Source organism: Varanus komodoensis, unplaced genomic scaffold (assembly GCF_004798865.1).
Source record: "Varanus komodoensis strain SLA01 unplaced genomic scaffold, ASM479886v1 scaffold18_1, whole genome shotgun sequence".
NCBI classification, from domain to species: Eukaryota; Metazoa; Chordata; class Lepidosauria; order Squamata; family Varanidae; genus Varanus; species Varanus komodoensis.
Genome location: NW_025335548.1, coordinates 3,970,473 through 3,988,442, shown reverse-complemented (window position 1 = coordinate 3,988,442; position 17,970 = coordinate 3,970,473). Strand labels below are relative to the sequence as shown.

At 44.7% G+C, this 17,970-nt stretch overlaps 1 protein-coding gene across 6 annotated transcripts in view; it reads right to left on the bottom strand.

Moving 5' to 3' along the window:
- ITPRID2 (ITPR interacting domain containing 2) overlaps positions 1 to 17,970 on the bottom strand; it is a 67,251-nt gene that overhangs the window by 27,787 nt on the left and 21,494 nt on the right. For all 6 annotated transcript variants that reach the window (XM_044426948.1, XM_044426951.1, XM_044426950.1 and 3 more), the window contains 5 exons: positions 16,590 to 16,629; positions 15,813 to 15,911; positions 14,232 to 14,440; positions 12,339 to 13,030; positions 284 to 356 (listed from right to left, as the gene is read on the bottom strand). In XM_044426948.1, coding sequence (XP_044282883.1) covers positions 284 to 356; positions 12,339 to 13,030; positions 14,232 to 14,440; positions 15,813 to 15,911; positions 16,590 to 16,629 — 1,113 coding nt within the window. The remainder of the gene's footprint in view (positions 1 to 283; positions 357 to 12,338; positions 13,031 to 14,231; positions 14,441 to 15,812; positions 15,912 to 16,589; positions 16,630 to 17,970) is intronic.

Here is a 17,970-nt window from a genome sequence, read left to right as displayed (position 1 = left end):
TCAGTTTTTCTGCCAACAGACAGTACAGAGAAGTTGAACCATTAATTGAGGTTTCCAGCCCGAGTCATCCCCTGTCATTTAAGGTGCCACTTCACAGGACTACACAATGATTTGAAACCTAACTGGGAAGCAGAGCTAAGATCTTTGGGGTGGGCCCCTATTTAAAAAGCTTCAAGTACCCAAATCAGCATGTCTGTGGATACTCTCAGAAAGAAAGGGACTCGTGCCAGAGTCCTTTCAGAAGAGGCAGAAAAAGCAAAGCAAAGCAAAGCAACCTACTCACCTTTTTTGGTTTTGGTCAAAGCCAACTGGCCCGTGTTAAAAACATGTGGAATCTCTCCCTCTGTGCTTTGAATCTGCAGTAGAAGAAAATCAGAGTTGTATTTTTTAAAACAGAGTGATGCCTAATCAACAATATACTCACTGGTCAATTTATTTGGAAGTGCCATACACTGCATAACCGCTTGCTTAGCTGATTAACAATTCCAGTACAATCAAGCCTGGCAATTCAAAAGTAATCACTTATTCTGGAAATCCTTTTCAGACTTACTGGCCGGAAAATAAATACTTGAGATGGAACACACCAATAAATGGGTCCAATAAATGCGAAAAGACTATGATGTCATGTCAGTAATTCAGGGGTAATGGAGTGAGAATAAAAGAGTATTTAAAAAAAAAGAGCAATGCTTTTATTATCACAACCATTGCAGGGATCATTTTTAATGTTTAGGTTAAAAAAGGAAAGACAAGAGATGGATGAATTGGTATAGTAACCCCACCAAAAGGGATGGTGAGAGAGACATCAATTTCAGAAGGGGTTCAGCCTGTGGTTACCCTCTACGATGCTCTATGCCAGGAGAGAGGCAGGAGGGCCATGTCCCTGTTGGTACTCCTGGATCTCTTGCTGGCTTTGGGCCCCTGGATCTCTTGGTCAGACTGTCAACCATCCTTCCGGGGTGACAGTCCCCGAGTTTGAAATGGTGCTACACTGCAGTGGCTCCACTCCTGCTTGAATGGCTAGCTCCAGGGGCTGGTACTTGAGGAATCTTGCTGACCCTAACCTTAACCCTAATGCTAACCCTGTATACTCCAGCATGAGGTCCCTTGGGCTCAATTTCGTTTCCTAAGCTGCTCAACATCTACATGAAACCACTGAGTGGAGTCTCTGGACTGTTGCAGGGCGTTGCTATTAATATGCTGATGACATGTTTCTCTAGTTCTCTTTTTCATCTCCAACAGGTGAAGCTGTGGATGTGCTAAACTGGTGCCTGGCTGGGAGAACAGACTGGACAATGGGCAAAAAATGGAAGCTCAGTCCAGACGGGACTGAGATGCTGTTGGTGGGCAGGTCCTCTGGCCAAACAGAGAAAGCGCAACCTGTTCAGGTGAGTGTTGTACTCCCCTTGTGGGAGGATGTGTATAGCTTGATCCGTCTTTATCACTTGAGACTCAAGCGGCCTTGGTGCCATGCAATGCCTTCTATCAGCTTCAGCTGGAGGCCCAGCTACACTCCTATTAGGCCAGGGTTAGCCTGGATTCAGTAATCTAAGCTCTGGTATTCTCGTTTAGATTATTGCAATGCACTCTACGTGGGCTGCCCCTGAAGTATGTTCAGAAGCAGCAGCTTGTGAAAAATGCAGCACCCAGACTAACACCCAGAACCAAATGTTGGAGCACGTAAGATCAATTCTGGCCTGCTTGCAATGGCTGCCTGTAAGCTTCTGAGCCTGGTTCAAGGTGCTGTTTCTAACCTATGAAACCTCACACAGCTTAGAGCTCATACCTGATGGAATACCTCTCCCAAATAGAACATACCTGGACATCGTACTCAACATCTTAGGCCTTCCTCCAAGCAGGGAGGTTACAAGGAAAAGGGCCTTCTTAAGGGTAGCCTCTCAGCTTTGGATGATCTCCCCACTGTGGCATATCTGGTGCCAACTCCATTCTTCTTTCAACACCAGGTTAAGGCCATCCTTTTCTCTAAGGAATTCAACAGCGGCTACCAGCACATGGGGCCCTTTTACGCTGGTCTCACTGCACTGCTCAATTGTTTTTCAGTTGCTCAAAGGGTTAATTCTTTTTCCAGTTTTGTTTATTAAAGTTTATATTATGCTGTTTGCATAATGGATCATGTTTTGCTTAATTGCGTGAGCTCTGGCTGTTGGGCAGTATAGAAATGAAATGGAAAGCACTGCACATATTCCATCTGCAACAGTAACTTAGACTTGACTTAAGCTTGGAATGTGTCTCGTTTCCAGCAGCTCCTGAAAACACCTTTATTTCCTGGGGTAACCAGTCCTGGTTTATACTGATACTCTGATTTAATATAGCATTTTATTATTTTTGTCTTTTTACTCTCTTCATTGCATCTTTTTACTCTCTTCATTGCATTTTAATTTTTTTGTATATCACCTTGGTGGACCTTTAGCAGACACAGTGCTATATAAATGTTACTGATACGGAAGTTACTGTAGACTGAGCTTCTCTCATGCTGCCTACCAGCAAAATCCTTCTTTCTTTCCTGTGCCCTAAAAAATCATTTAAAACACATATACAAACCCTAAGCCTGAAGAAGGGCTCTGTGGCCCTCCATTGTTGTTTTTGAGTTGGTCCCATATAGCATTCCTTGTTCTGACTGTTCTTACATTTTTGAAGTGTTATAAAATAATAACGGGCTTCATCACCCAAGAACTACAAGACACTAGATGGGAACTTTTCATGGCACTTGAAATCTTCTCATAAACAGAGCATTTCAATGGGGAGCACTACAAGGTTTCTAGATTGCACAGACCTCTATAAAGCTCAATTTACTCTGGGAGACTCTGCATAAATGCTGCCTTCTTAGGAGAATGGAGGAGACTGCAGGACAAAGTAGCTCCTTTGTCAAACAACAAGAAGGCTAGTCTAAATTAATTACTACATAATCAGTTTTTGTGCAACTTTTTTATTCAAACAGAGAAGCTAGACAGGAAAGCTTTTGTCCGACAAAAAAAGGGCTGTTGTACATGTTCATCTTCCATGCAATAAATGAACTATTTGATAGATGCCAGTCTAGTCTATTAAAGTAAAATCATCCCATATGTGCAAACACAATTAGGTTCAAAATACAGAAGAAGGGAAATCACATCATTTGCGTAATTGTTCTGTTCAGCTTATGCATTGTCCTATATCCAGGGCACACTGGTCAAAGTAAAACTTCATAAAGCTGCTATAATCCAGTAACTACTACCAAGATTAAATGCAGTGGACATCCCCTTCACATACACCCACAATCCATAAAAATGAAGAATGGCTGTGGCTGTGAAGAACAGTTCTAAGACATAACCTTAAAAACAACTGACAGCAAAACCTACAGAAAGCGAACATGCTCTGGACAATACAAGGGACTTCGCTTGGGGCCAAAAAGATAATAACACAGCCACTGGTGGCCCACTTGGCAGAAGGCATTCTCCATGCAGGGTGGCTGCTGAGAAGGCACAAACAACCAGCCACCAAATTTCAGTACACAGGGGGTCTAGGAACAGAGCTTCCAATGTTAATTCAGGACACAAATGGGAACAAAGAAATAGGTGGTTCTTCAGATTCTAGGCCTCCTATTCGGAAATGCTTTATAGGTTAAACCTGGCTCTTTAAAATAGCCCTGGAAATGAACCTGGAGTCAGAGAAGGTAATCAAGTACTAATGTAATAAGATTATAATACCTAGTCCTGGTCATGCCTGCAGCAGCAGTTTCCAGAGCCTTCAGCCCACCTTCAAAGGCACCCCGTGCACAACGCAGTGCTGTGATCTAAACAGGAGGTACCGAGAGCACGGATTCCTGACACCGAGCTATCAGCGCCCAGGCAGAGCTTTTGATAGCTTATCAGCCTAAGCTGGGTAAACAGCACCAGCGATACCTGGGCTCAGGGAACAAGCGATGAATCCACAGGCATTCCCAAGGCAGAGGGCTCGATCCTTAGGGAAGACTGTGAGCCACCATGGAGCGCTACTACTCCAGAGAGCTGACCTGTCCATTCATAGGACCTCCGTCTTATCTGGGCAGAGTTTCAGTTTATTGAGCCTCAGCCAGTCCGTGGCCAGGGCCAGATGCAGAGTAAGCGCTTGCTTTGCCTCGCCGGATTCAATCAGAAAGAGAGAAAAGCAGGGAGTCAAGTCACCAGCATGCTGATAACACCACACGGGTGACCTCAGAGGTTTCATGGAGAAACAAAATGGCATGGGAGACGAGACGAACACTTGGGGGTCCCCAAAGAGCAAGTGCCAAGGCACTGGGCAGACATCTCTCAGCAGCGTTCCCTGAACACAGTTGCCCCAAGTATGAGTGGAACCAGTGTAAACCATCCCACCCAATGGAAGGGAATTTTAAAAAGGGAAAAGGGTGGGGGAAGCAAAAAAAACGCCACTCACTCACTCCTTCCCTGTGCCCTCTTGGCTCAGCAAAGCTTTGGGTAAGGGGACCCTTCTGCTCTCAGCACTCCCCCCAGCAATGCTAAAGATGCCCAGCCTATCTATACCCCCCTCCTAGATTCTGGTTCTCTCCCTATTGTTTTTGAGGTACATGTTGTTGTGCATCCATATCGTCTCCTTCCGTCTTTCAGGCTACCGGCTGACCACACAATTTTCTCGTTTGCCAGAAAATTTTCTCGTTTGCCAGGATTTTCCTTCCTTGCCTTGCTCTGAAAACTGTGTTCATTCTTGGAAGCTGGACTGTCAGGGATTTTATTTTAGCAATTTGACTGTGTTTTATTTAATCTTTAATTTAGATCCCTTTTTGTGTGTTGACATGCCCTAAACCACCACGAGTCTTTAGGATAAAACCAGAAGAACTGCAAACACAGTTCTAAAATAAAGATAAAAATTATATGGAGCAAATCATATAGTCAATTCTATTGGCTTTTAGGTGCATTTGCCTGTCATTTCTTAAGATTACAAACATACGAAGCATCTTCACTGTGAAAAAGCACTCTGAAAAATCTAATGTCACATGTAGCTATAAATAACTGCTTCTTAATTACAGGGAAAGTTATGCCCAAATTGTATACAAGCTGCAAAGATAAAATTGTCCACTTTTATAAGTCATTGACTTATTCTATTGGCAAGTAGCCATTAAAAAAAAAACCTGAAACACTGGACATCTTTAATTTTGTGTGGACAGAACTGCCCAGTTTTCAGCACATGGTTTAACCAATTTTCATATGAAAAAATTAATACCAGTGATAGTTAATCACAAACAGGAGCCTAAATTCTCCCAGAAGCATTGGCTGCCATCTACTCATCCCGTATCTGAAACAATCATTTCAGCTTACTCACCAGTTATAATCATGATGATTGATTTAATTTACAGCCTGCCTTTCTGCCAAAAATAGTGTTCAGTGCAGCCAAAAGAAATCAAAACCAGTTTAAAAACAGAACCTTAATTAAACCATAACACACAAATTGATCCATCAAAACACAACAATATAATGAACAGAGAGCACCCAGATCAGCAAGCTGATTACTAAGCAATATTATTTTTTCTAAAATTTAGTGGATACTTCACCTTCAAAGGTTCTCAGTGTTTTAAGGAAAAGAAATGTTCTTTTACGTACAGCTGGTTAGGTCACTGGACTCCGGGCACAGATTAATACTAAATGAACACTAAAGACCAGGTTGCATTTGGTGTGCCGAACAACCTAAGCTGTAACCTAAGTTGTGCTTCCCTAAGGACATGGGAGGGTTACAAAGAGGTCCAGTGCAAAGGTACCACTGGGGTCCTTGGCCACCATCTCTGAAGCATCACGACTGAGGAGACCGGGTTTGATGTACTCATGATGGTTCTCGGGATGCTGCGGCACCAGATCCATGCCAGGCGCATGCATGTGTGGGGAGGGGAGGCAGCACTTGTTGCCCCCTAAACTCATTCAGCATCATGTCCAGAACTGTCTGTGTGTATGCAAAAAGTGCATGCACAAGCACATAACAACCACACCTGTGCGGAGACAGTTCTGCCTACCCAAGGGTGCCTGATCTTAAATACATACAAATAATATACATATATGTTGTGTATGTAAACTCCTTGAGACATTATGCAGAGTATGCTAAGGTGGTGGTGAGCATGATCCCGCTTCTTTGCCTCCTCCTCACCACACACACACACACACACACACACACACACACACACACACACACACAATATGCCTCTTTCCTAAGGGGAAGTCCTTTGATATTGGATGTTTCTGTTTTAACAAATTAGTATTAATATGGCATTTGTAGCATGGAAAAAGAGAAAGCAAGCAATTTTATCACCAAAAGACATCTTTGAATCGAGGAAATATTTAGTGAATGGTGCCTGTCCAAAATTTTAAAACACAGTCCACATGAGAGGAGGCCAAGAAATTATTACTAGGGGAAAACTGCTCCTAAAATGAAGTGCTCTTTCCTTTTAGCTTGATGATATATTATAAATGACTGGTATTAGAGTAGCAAATATTTATGCCAATGTGATTAAGTAATTAGCCACCAAAGTACAGGCGGCTCCCTGCCCCTCCCCTAAGCATCTGGCCTCCCTATTTCACAACGACTCCATTTTCAGACATTTCCTCAATTGTAAGATGTTCTTTGGTGATAAAATTGCTTGCTTTCTCTTTTTCTCATGCTTCAAGCTCTGACAATACTTATTTATTAAAATAGAAACATCCAATATCAAAGGACTTCCTCTTAGGAAACAGGCATATTTTCAAAATATCAAACTGAAGCATTGTGCCCCTGTTATCACAGCTTTTAAAAGAATAGATTAAATGCTACTGAAGTAAAACTGCCTGAGCTTTATCCAAGTTAACAAAATCGGAACATTTCTGTACACAGTTTGCCATAAGATCAGTTTTCCTTGGGGGAAGAGGGAGGGCGAGATATTCTGCTGCAGTAGCTCTGTGACATCCCAAACAGTCTGGGCCTGCCCTAGAGCAGGGCTGATCGCATCCCTGGGCAGAACCAGCTCTGCGTGGGACCCCTCCTCACCCATCCACTGGACCCCACACCCTGACACAGGTTCCACCCAGCATGGGTCTCCTCTCTGGTCCTGGGACCGCCACTGTGGCAAAACACAGCAACAAAACATTTTGACGATTCTACCATTTTCTGGCATTGCCACTATATGCCCAGCTATTCTAGGGACTGTTGCTCATCTTGCCACGCCTGTTCAGGCCTCATATGCTATACCTAGTTTAGAGTGAGAAATAAGGTCGATGTTCCAAGACAAATTCAATTCCAAAACACAGCATCATGTCTTGCAGTCTGAAACACTGAGTTTTTCTCAGGGTGGGAAGATTAGAATCAACAAGATTTAAATCAGTGAAAAGGTAAGAAAAACATCAGTTGAAATCACTCATTTAATCAAGATGCCTATATATATTTCCTGAACAATCGGGCCTATCTGTCCACTAAGCCATGTTAATTTACAACTAAATAGAGTATTATCTACACTGCTTCATTCTTACAGGCAGTCTTTGTTATCTTGCTGCCTTACTGTATATATTTTGCATGCTTTCCTTTTTAAACTACAGTGGGAAGATCCTCAAAATATATCCTTATAGGGTCTTTTATATGATCAGTACCCATGACAGTTTGAGGTTGACGGCACAGTTCTATACATGTTACTTCCGATATAAGTTCAATGGAGTTCAGCAGGGCGTACTCTGAGCAAAGCAGGTATTAGACTGCAGCTTTAGAAAGAGGATAGGAGAAGACATGCACACTGGAGAATGTTGTCTTTTGTTTTCCTCTCCAGTGTTGCTCTTTTCTGCTTCACTTTGCCTTGGCAAAACCTCAGGGAAAAAAGTAGAAAACAAAAGTGGAATGCCCATAATGGATAGGGACAATATTTGATTGTCTGTAGGCAGAAAAAACCCATATTTTGAAACCCATTTTGAAAGTAATTGTTTTTATCCCCCACTCGTCACCCCGTATCAACTGGGTTTGCACAGCACAACAACTGATTTGGGTAACTAGCCATTGTGGGTGGACATACTGTCCAAAGCTACTCTGCTTCCCATGGGGGAACAAGCCAGCCTAACAATCCCTGGTTTGTTTCAGGGGCTGTTCAGCTCACAATGGTTGTCCAGACCCTAGAAAGCAATTTCATCATGGGTCGCAGTGATAAGGCAATGGGCCACCCAGCAAGAATGGCAAAAAATTGTGCCACTTTTCACAGTCTCTCCTGTGTGGTCACCAGTGGCAGCCCCTGCACTAATGCCCAAGTGATTCCATCCATCTGGAGTGATGGCCACTGCTGGTTTGTCACCCATTTGCTTTGCCCCGGAAAAATGTACAGCTGTTAGTCTTTCAAAAAAATATTTCTGTTGGTCTTTTGCAAATGCACCCTTACAGCTGTCCAATATCTGTAGACTTGCCTTGCAAGTTTCGGCTGTCAAAGTGGACTGTCTGTGGGCTATCCTGTGCACTGTTGCCAGGTTCAATTGCCTAGCTGCCAACTGAAAAGCACCAGCAAAGGGGGGAAAGCAGAGAAAATACGGTGGCGGTGATATTACCCACGTAGCAACGAATTCCTCTTGATTTACGTAGTTGTTGAATTGACAGCTCTCAATGCTCTCCACCTTCTCAACACTACACTGTATCTCCAGGTACCTCAAAAAGGGGAGATCCCTTTGACAGCTGATGCTTACAAGGTCTCTGAAAAGGCAAGACTGCACCTATTGGGCAGCACTAAGTATGTAGTTGCAAAAGGTCAACAGTAAGCACAATGATAAACGTAGCTGTGCAATTTTCAAGGGGCAAAAATAAAAAGTTTGCCACTGGATTTTTTTGAAACTCTGAAGAAAAACAAAACGAATTGAGGCTAAGAAAAAGGGGGAGCTGCAGGAGACAAAATGGTTTCTGCCAGGAAGAGTAGTGGGCCCTGGCTGTAGGATCAAGGAGAAAGGACAAAGGACAAGCTGTCCAATCATCCCGAAAAGTCCACACCGCATAACTCGGGAGCTCAGCAAGTCATGCAAGCACAGTCACTGTGCTTCTGCCTTAACAGGTGCCTCCACCTTGCTTGGCCCAACTCTCAGTCAGCAGGGAGACTGAAGCATCGCTGGGCGTTGTAAGACTTTCTGTTTAAATAAGTCCAGGACTGCATCTTAAGCAAATCATTCTGATGGGATGGCATTATAACTACGATCTTTTTAAAGTGAGAACGAAAGAGCCCCACAAATTCCAGTATCTCATGGAGTCCTTCCAAAAGATCTGCAGCCATTCAAGCAAGGTAGTCTGTTTGGCCTTACCTGCACCGCAAACACTTTCAGAGCGAGATGAAGACTGAGGCATAGAGATCTATGTCGCGTGATCACAACTGCCAAAGCGAGTGGCATTTTAATACCCATACCGCATACACAGAACAAAAACCACACTGCTCTCCCTGTGAGGCAATGTATACAGCTTAATACAACAAACTAAATACCAAACTAAATACATAGAAAAAGCGAATCTTACAAGCCGTTTCCTAGGTCTGGAATGTCCGAGGACTTGCACCAATTCACTTTGCTTCCCCAAAGTTATACTTGAGTTCTTTCTTGCTCTCTCTCTCTCTCTCTCGCACACATTTTTTTGAGAGGGGGAAGGCGCTAGCCCCTTCCAGCCCCCGCCCTTGCGTGGACGATGGGATCAGAGCCCTGCCTGCATTCGTGCCCTGCTCACCCTTGCCCCCTCCACCCACCCCTCCACGGCTCCTTAGCCAACATCAATATGGATGCCAGTGCAAGAGGATCCGATTGGCCAAGAAATGAGCGGCCAGGGCTCCTGAGGAAACTTTGCCCTGACTCATGCTCCCATGCTGGCTATCTTGACAGCAGCAGACTTCCTAAAGGCGCACAATCCTCAAAGGCTCCAGGACAGCACGGAAAAACGTGCCTGCCATGCTAAGTGTTATGAAAACATTCCAAACCAGCACTGGAGAAGAGAGAGGGCAGACAAGAGGGCCCTGGTCACGCCACCAACTCCCTTTTATTGTTTCAAACATCTCTCCTCAAAAGTCAAATTCAACAAAACAAAAGGGAGTCGCCTCATTCCTGTTGCGAGAAGTTGGATTTCACATGCGCATGGGGAAACTCCTCTGAAACCAGAAGGAATAAATGATTTGGTAAGAGAAATGATCATTTTAGCACATTGGCTGCACTTTGGCCATGGGGGCTTTTTCAGAGCTGACGCTCAGTCAATGGCAGGGCGCGGCCCGTGTCTGATCCGAGGCTGCCTGGAAAAGCAGCGGCTGCTGCTTCGAGTCCCGGGGAAGAAAGGCAGCAGGGTGGCCCTGCCAGAGCCCACAGCAATGCAGCATGACATTTTAATGTAAGGACACTGACTTCATTTCCTGCCTTTTCCTGCCCAGACTTTCTGCCCAGACTGTTCTGCCTGAGTTTTCATTTTTCGTCTTCCAAGTAACAATAGATCCTTCCCCGGTGTGATGCAAAGTATTTGAGGGCAGCGTGGTCTTGACTGGGAAAATAAGACCCATTCAGTTTCCAAAAGATCTGCTCACTCCTGCTGGAACTACTACATTGGTATGGATCCACACAGCTGCCTGTGTTTTTGTAAAGCTCCGGGAAACAAGATTTAGGGTGGATGCCAGGAAGCACTTCCTGATGGTTAGGGCCCCGAGGGTATGGGATGGACTTCCGCACCACAGGAGGGGGCTGAAGTCCCATCAGTGAGGGTGTTCAAGGATAGGCTGGACATGCACATGGAAGGCATGTTGTGAGCGGAGCCAGCTGGAGCCAGGGGTCAGACTAGATGGCCAGGAGACCCCTTCTGACTCACTGTTTCTATTTTTGGACTCTCCTTTGGGGTGTAACTCTGGGGACTGTCATGATGAGCACCAAGGAAAGTGAGAAGGTAAGGCCATATGGAGGTTTATTACCCACCCTGGTTTACTTGGATGCCAACCCCTCCCCATTCTGTTTTCAGAAAGGCTGTGGCAAAAGAAAAAAAAAAGAAAGGACACATAGCTGTCTGCATAAAAATAATTCAGATTGAGCAAACTATATGTTTAACCTGTGTTCCCAAATACAAGCTTCATCTTGCTCACCAAAAAAACCAAACCAAACCAAACCAAAACCAAAACACCAGTGAGGAATAATGAGAAAGGTTTTGCTATCCCAGAAGGCTTCAGTTCGGGAAGCGGCTCCACAGCTTTACTGATGAAAAGACCCCCCGCCCCCCGCCGCCATCAGCGTTACAAATGCAGCAGCTTGGGACCTGGACAGAACACCGAAGATCCATCATGCCAAGCCACCAAGGTGAAAGCCGTCTTCAGAGTCATGGGTCCATGCACTGGGGGGCTTGATGGGTCAAAACCAGCACCCTGAGGTGCCTTTGCAGAAATGATAAAGAGCAGCTATTTGCCACTTTCACCTGCAGGTGCAAGACACTGAAGCTGGGACTTCCTACATGCAGGGCACGCTTTTTACTAATTTCTTTATTCATTCGATTATTTACAGGCCGCCTGTAACTGCCAAAAGGCCTTCCTAGGCAGCTTACACCATACAGAGGCTTACATTTTGCCACTGAGCTACACCTCCACCTATTCTATAGGCTACAACACCAGCACTACCTCTGCACAAGAAAGCAAGGAGGCCATGAAGCCAGTCCATTCACATTAGGTGACTGGCTTTCCGCCAGCACCAGTCATGAGACAGCAGGCAGAGCTATAGTCACCACGCACACGGATTTCTCATGGACCTGTTAGTTCTCCTCTGTGCAAAGAGCTTCACTTAGAAGGCCACTTGCTTCTGTTCACCAATTAAAAATGCTGCAACACTACTTTGTGGGCTAAAAGACATCCACAGACCACATGCTCACATGCCTTACAGCTCTCTTATGACAAGCCATGGAAATGATGCAGCAGGCACAAGATCCGAGTAGCTCTCCTGCACACTGACCCCACCCCATATATGTGGCCATGAACAGCGATTGGCCTTAACACCAGGCTGATCTCTTCACCACACTCAAGGATCCTGGGAGTAGATAGTGAGATTACCAAGCTTCCTTTCACCAGACCCTTCCATTTTCTCTTGATTGCAAGTCTCATGCTGTGACTTAAAACCACAGTTTTGCCAGCTCTGCAGTTAGCAGAAGTTTACAAGAGTTCACCAGTAGATTAAACCAATATGAATCGGGTTTAAAATCCTAGCTAAGCCCTGCTCATCTGCACTGCCTCACTCTGCCACAAAGCCAAGAAGCTGGGCATCACAGAACGACTTCAGCAGCTTTGCTGGTCTGTTCGCTTAACTCACTGTTTCCATCATTGCCGGAGGACACTCACAGAGAATCTGCACATTGCAAGAATTAAGTCCCTGGCCACTTACCTCCTCCATCTCGAAGGAGTCCTTCTGCTGCAGCATGAGGTTGACAATGGATGGGTTTGCCAGCCGAGTGCAAGGCTCTGGATCTGACGCTGAAGTAGGAGTCTGCAGGTTGGTGTTTCCTTCGAGCCCACAGATGGTCAATTCTGCCATATCGCCCTCGAGATCGGAAGTGTTCGTAACAGCAGCCTTTTCATGGAGTCTCTCTGAACAGGCAAGAGAGTCACTATTTTGCTCATCTCCGTGAGGCACAGCGTCACTCTGCTCAGCATTCGTGCCAGCTGAAAGTTCAGAGGAATGAAGAACCTCCGCATTACTGGGATGATTGCTAGGTACCTCCTCTTTTACTGTAGCCAGAAGAGATGCTTTAAAGTGTTTGGGAGTTTTGGGTTCATTTTTCACCTCAGCTTGATCATTCCCATGTTCAGATTTCCCCTTCTCAGCTGGCAAGGTTGTTGTGCAGCTGCCGCCTTCCCCTGTCTGCGGGTTCCCACAAAGATTGAGTTTAGATAAGGTCTTCATTAAACGATTTGCAGTGTTGCTTCGCACTAGAGGAGGAGGGCTGGAGGCCTCCTTACTGGAAGCGGTCGAATTCATGCTCCCGATTTTCTGCAATGGAGTGCCAGAAACTTGGGAGTATAAGGAAGAGAATGCATTGGCCACCGTAGTGAGCACTTCAATTTGACGAAAGCGGCCTGGCAAAAGGACAACACAGAAATGACAAAGAGAACAAAGAGCAGCATTGTCAAGCTCAACACTGAAGTGACAAATAACTTGGAATTGGCAAAAGGTAAAAACAAAGTGAATACAACAGGACGTAAGGGCCAAGGTCATGCCAGATTTCTGATCCTTGCATATCCTGGTTAAATCCATTACCCAAGTTTCTGAAAAGTGATGGCTTAAAAGAATTCTTGACTGTCAAAGCACTGTTTTTTACATTCTCTAGCTGAGGCATCAGACAATCTACCATACAGTTGCTCTTTTTATGGTATTATTTTCACAGCACTATAGGAAGTAGAATGAAAGTCAACACAGGACTAGTCTTGACAACACTTTGGCATTTCAAGCTGTTTGAAGGAAAGCATTTTTTTGGATGTGACTGGCAATGTTTTTGCATGTGACTTAATATGGTATTTATACACCACCCAGAGAGCCCTATGGGCTATGGGGCAGTATACACATGCAAGCAAGCAAGCAAGCAATACATAGAATGTGCTTATGAACACTTTCAGGGAAAGGAGGAGGAAGGAAGTGGAGCATAACAAAGCCCCGCCATTCCTTTCAAGCCAGCTCCACACCCTCTTGCCAGACCTTCTCCCCATTCTGGATTCTACATCCCATGTGTCAGTAGCATTGCACTGGCATTCTTCTTCTGCCATCTCTTGTCTTCAGCATGGCATCAAACGTTCAGCCCAGTCTTGCCCAACCTGAGTCCTTCCAGATGTTTTGTCCTACAACCTCCCATCAGCTATAACCAGCATGGCCAACAATCAGGAATGACAGGAGTTGGGACAGTCGGGCCCCAGGTTAGGGGATGCTGGTTTAAAAACTCACAGTAATTTAGAAAAACTGACCTCTTCAGTTGCAGGGTGAGGGGAAGGTGGTAGAAGGTGGGGCAGGAAGCTGAGCAGCTGAATGTGTGGATGGCTCCCTCTCCCCATGTGACCAAGCTCAGAAAGTTCAAAACTAGAGGAGCTTTATAATAAATAGTTAATTTCAGTATTTTTATAATTCCTACTTTAATAGCTTTCAAAGCAAGAGATCCATCTTGCAACATCACACCCTTTCAAACTTTCTGTAGAGCCCAATAAATGAAGCTGTTTGGACTATTCACAAAACAAGTCAGATTCTTAATTGAGTGCTTTATAATCATGCTGTTAAATTTAACTTACGTACTTGTCAAAGCAAAATTGGGATTTTCTACTTCCATGCGTTGCAATTGGGCATTCAGAAACACCTTGATATCTATCCCCCTGGCAAAGGATGATGAATTAAAAAACCTTGATGGGATTTTGGAAGCAATGTCTGGTTCATCACGGCCAAATCCAAGATTGTACAGGACCTCTTCAGGATCTTCTTCATATAGTTCTAGTAGTTCAGACACACTAGAAACAAAAATGCAAGCATTGCCTTCTGCCCTCTGTCTTTAGTAAAGAATAAACAAAATCTACAACCTGGTTAAGAACTTATTTTTAGTCTATGATTCAAACACTTTAAGGGAGATGAAAGGATCTGTTAGACTATGTGAGGTTTACTACCAAGTATATGTTTACTTTCAGAATGATGAGTTGGTCTACTTTTGGCCAAGACGCTGTGACACTCAGTTTATTTCAGTCCAAACAAGACGCAAGCCCTTCATGCGCTGTCCCCACGCCCCTGTAATCATACAAAGGGGAGAGCAAGAGTGCGGTTGTCCATCCTTCCACAATCACCAGTTCTGTCACTGGGAAGCAGGGCACCTTTGCTATTCATGAGGGCAGCCTCAGAACTGTGCTCAGGAGGGACCCAGCACAGTAGTTTGGAGGGAGACAGGGCTGTGGCAAGGCGGGCGCGTTTTGCAAGCACAGTCCAGCTCTCCCACCCCTGTCCCTTTCTACCACGCAACTGCAATTGTACGAAGAGGGACACACAAACAGGGCTCAGCCTCTTAGCACATGTGCCTAAGAGCGCCTCACATATGATTTCAGACTTAAGTCCTGCAGATCGAGGCAAGTCTGTAGCTCATTTGCATAGTGACTCAGGTCAGTCTTAATGAGATCAATAGGACTAACTCCTCAAGAAGTGTCACAAGAACTGTGGTCCCAGATTCAGATAATTCCACTCAACTGGTTTGTGGATGGGGACACTGAATCCGTTTGCAAGGCAGATTCTATGGGATTTCGGTTCCACGCTGAAATGGAGCCAGGCTATGTGGGGTTGGGGGGGGGGTCAAGTCATCGACACTGTTCAGGCAAGGCAGAGGGTGTGATTTGTCATATTGGGTGGGAGGGCACGAGTGAAAGGAGCAAAACCCTTCTCCTGCCTCAAGCCCTCCTCTCGGAGTCTGCCTCTGATGATGGAGAGAGAGAGGCAACTTGAGGAAAAGGCGCTGCAGAGAGCTAGCTCAGCAGGGCTGGGGTGCGGGATTCAATTCCATGAGTGGCAGAACCCTCCAGATGTAAAAAGAAAATAGAGAAGAATGGGGCAGGCATGCGGACAGCAAATATGGCTGCTCCCATCGCATTTAGCATGGAACTGCAAGAGCTGCCGGTCTGCGAACTGACCTCAAAGAGGGAGTTTATCAAGCTGTGCAAAATGCAGACCCTCAGACCACCCTCAGAATCTTGTAAAGGAAACAAATGGTGGGGGGGGACTTCCACAGACCTATTCCAAGCCCCAGGATATCAAGTGTTTCCTTGCACTGCTGTACTCATGTCTGTGTGCTGGACTAGAACGGACGCTTGGGCTGATCCAAGAGGGCTGCTTTTTACTGCCTACCTTGAGACGGTTGTGCTGCTTTTTGCCGAGCCAGTAGAATTCATACTCCTCCCCTTCTGATGAAACTGGAGTCTCTTGTCCTTTGCCAGCATACCATTGCTGACAACACAAACGAAACGAGAGTTAAAAGGACGGCAAGTTTTCATCCTCTTTTAATCTCATCCCGACTATACAAGATTTTACCATTTCTCTTAAGTGCACGTTGCTTTTGATCATTTGAGGGTGCGGGAGAGAGAACAACACTCCCTTTCACTTAGGAAGACAGCTGCAGCATTGCAGCCAAAATTTCCATGACCCCTCCGAAACCCACCCTTTTCCCTGCCTGCACTTTTACTTTATTCTCTGATGAAAAGCCACTGAAGGATAAAATACCATATTCAGGGGCCTGCATCAAACTCCCTTTTTAACATGCAACTGTTGACAAAACCATGGAGAACCATTCTCCAGAAAAATCACAGCACCCCCCCCCCCCCCCCCCGCAATCAGATCTGCACATCAGGTATCAGAAACCCCTTTTTAGATGTGGGGAACTCGCACATTTGGCAGTGACCTCAGATCCCTGCCAGCACAATTTTAATTATGACCACTGTATTTATTTTTACAACCCACACATTTTCAATGTCTGATATTTGCTTAAAATGCTAATCACAGCTCTGTCCTATGATATGTATCTGAGATGACAATCTGTTCAATAAATCCAGGTTTTATACAGATGCAGTTGTACAAGCCTTGCAGTTGTACCCCCATGACAAGCATTACTCCTAAATGAATATTTACCAAATTTCCATTGGTTCGCTGCTTTGATGCAGTTGATTAGCTGAAGGAGAAAGTAGAGGGAGAAATAGTTATAAATCGAAGGCACTAACAAAACAAGAGGCACTTGACACAACAAACAACAGGACTTTGAATGTGGTGCTATCACTGCAGAATAGCAGAGATCAAAGTGGGACCAGGATGGAGCTGAGCATCCGTCCCCATGTATGCTAGGCCCTGCCCCTTTGTTCCATAACAACAGTCCATTTCTGCATGGCTACCATCTCTCCCCCTTATCCCAACCATCTAAAAACATGTCCTCAGGTGCAAAGCAAGATCTCGCAAAGCCACTGGAACCCTGGTACAAGGGCTAACCTTTGAAAGAGTTTGGGTTAAAGGCATTCTTAAAAAAAACCTTTCTTGCGATGATATTTAATCAGAGGTTTCTGTAATGCTTCCACACACACAAATCTGCAAAACGTATATATATGCAAATAATAGTACAGGAACATAAATAATGTAATGTCAATAAAGTTATGGGGAGAAAAGAGTCTTTGAGGCACAACCAGTTCTCTCATCATCAGTACCTGAAAAGCTAATCTGGTTACAGCAGGCCTGCTTAGAACACATCTCCTTCTCCAGACTTACTGAATATTCCAGAAGGAATGTGCTTACAGCCGAATACAGGAAGCAGCCCAGAGATGACGCTCTGGCAGAGCACGCTCCCCTCACCTTTTAAAAGTTTACTGAGTGCCACTCCAGCATCTATTTGTTTTATAAATAAATGACTGTAATCAGAAATCAAATCATACCAGCACACAGTGGAAATAACGTAAATGTCTTCTTTAGCAACCTCAGGAGCCTTAAGCTAAATGTCTGTAATAGGGAAATCTTTTAATCCAGTGTGCTCTGTTTCAAAAACATCTCATTAAAGGAGGAGCACTGAGGGCTTTTTCAGGCCTTTTTCTCTACTATCCCAAAGTCTTTCAACAAAAACAACACTGTCAATATCCTCCTTGCCAAGAACTTGATCCTACTGCCTTGAGGGCATAAGCGAAAATTGATGTCAACAAAACAGGCTGGACAGACACAGATAAGTGGATATGACGGTTCAACGGTTTAAGGGAGCATGAAAGTTTGAGAAGAGAAACTTCATTTTCTACAGTAGGGATTACCAAGCACCATATAAATGACGCATGCATCAAAACACAAGTTAAGCACAACTAATCTATTAAATTATTATGATAAAAGTAAATGCATCAATTTCACACACCATACGCCTACATTGTTTCTTCCAGAAGCTCAAGGAAGCATGCATTGGGGTCCTCAGGGGTGTTGCACAGGCTATGCCCATCATCATCACGTGCATTTCATTTCTATCCTGCCTTTTTTCCTCTTGCAAGAA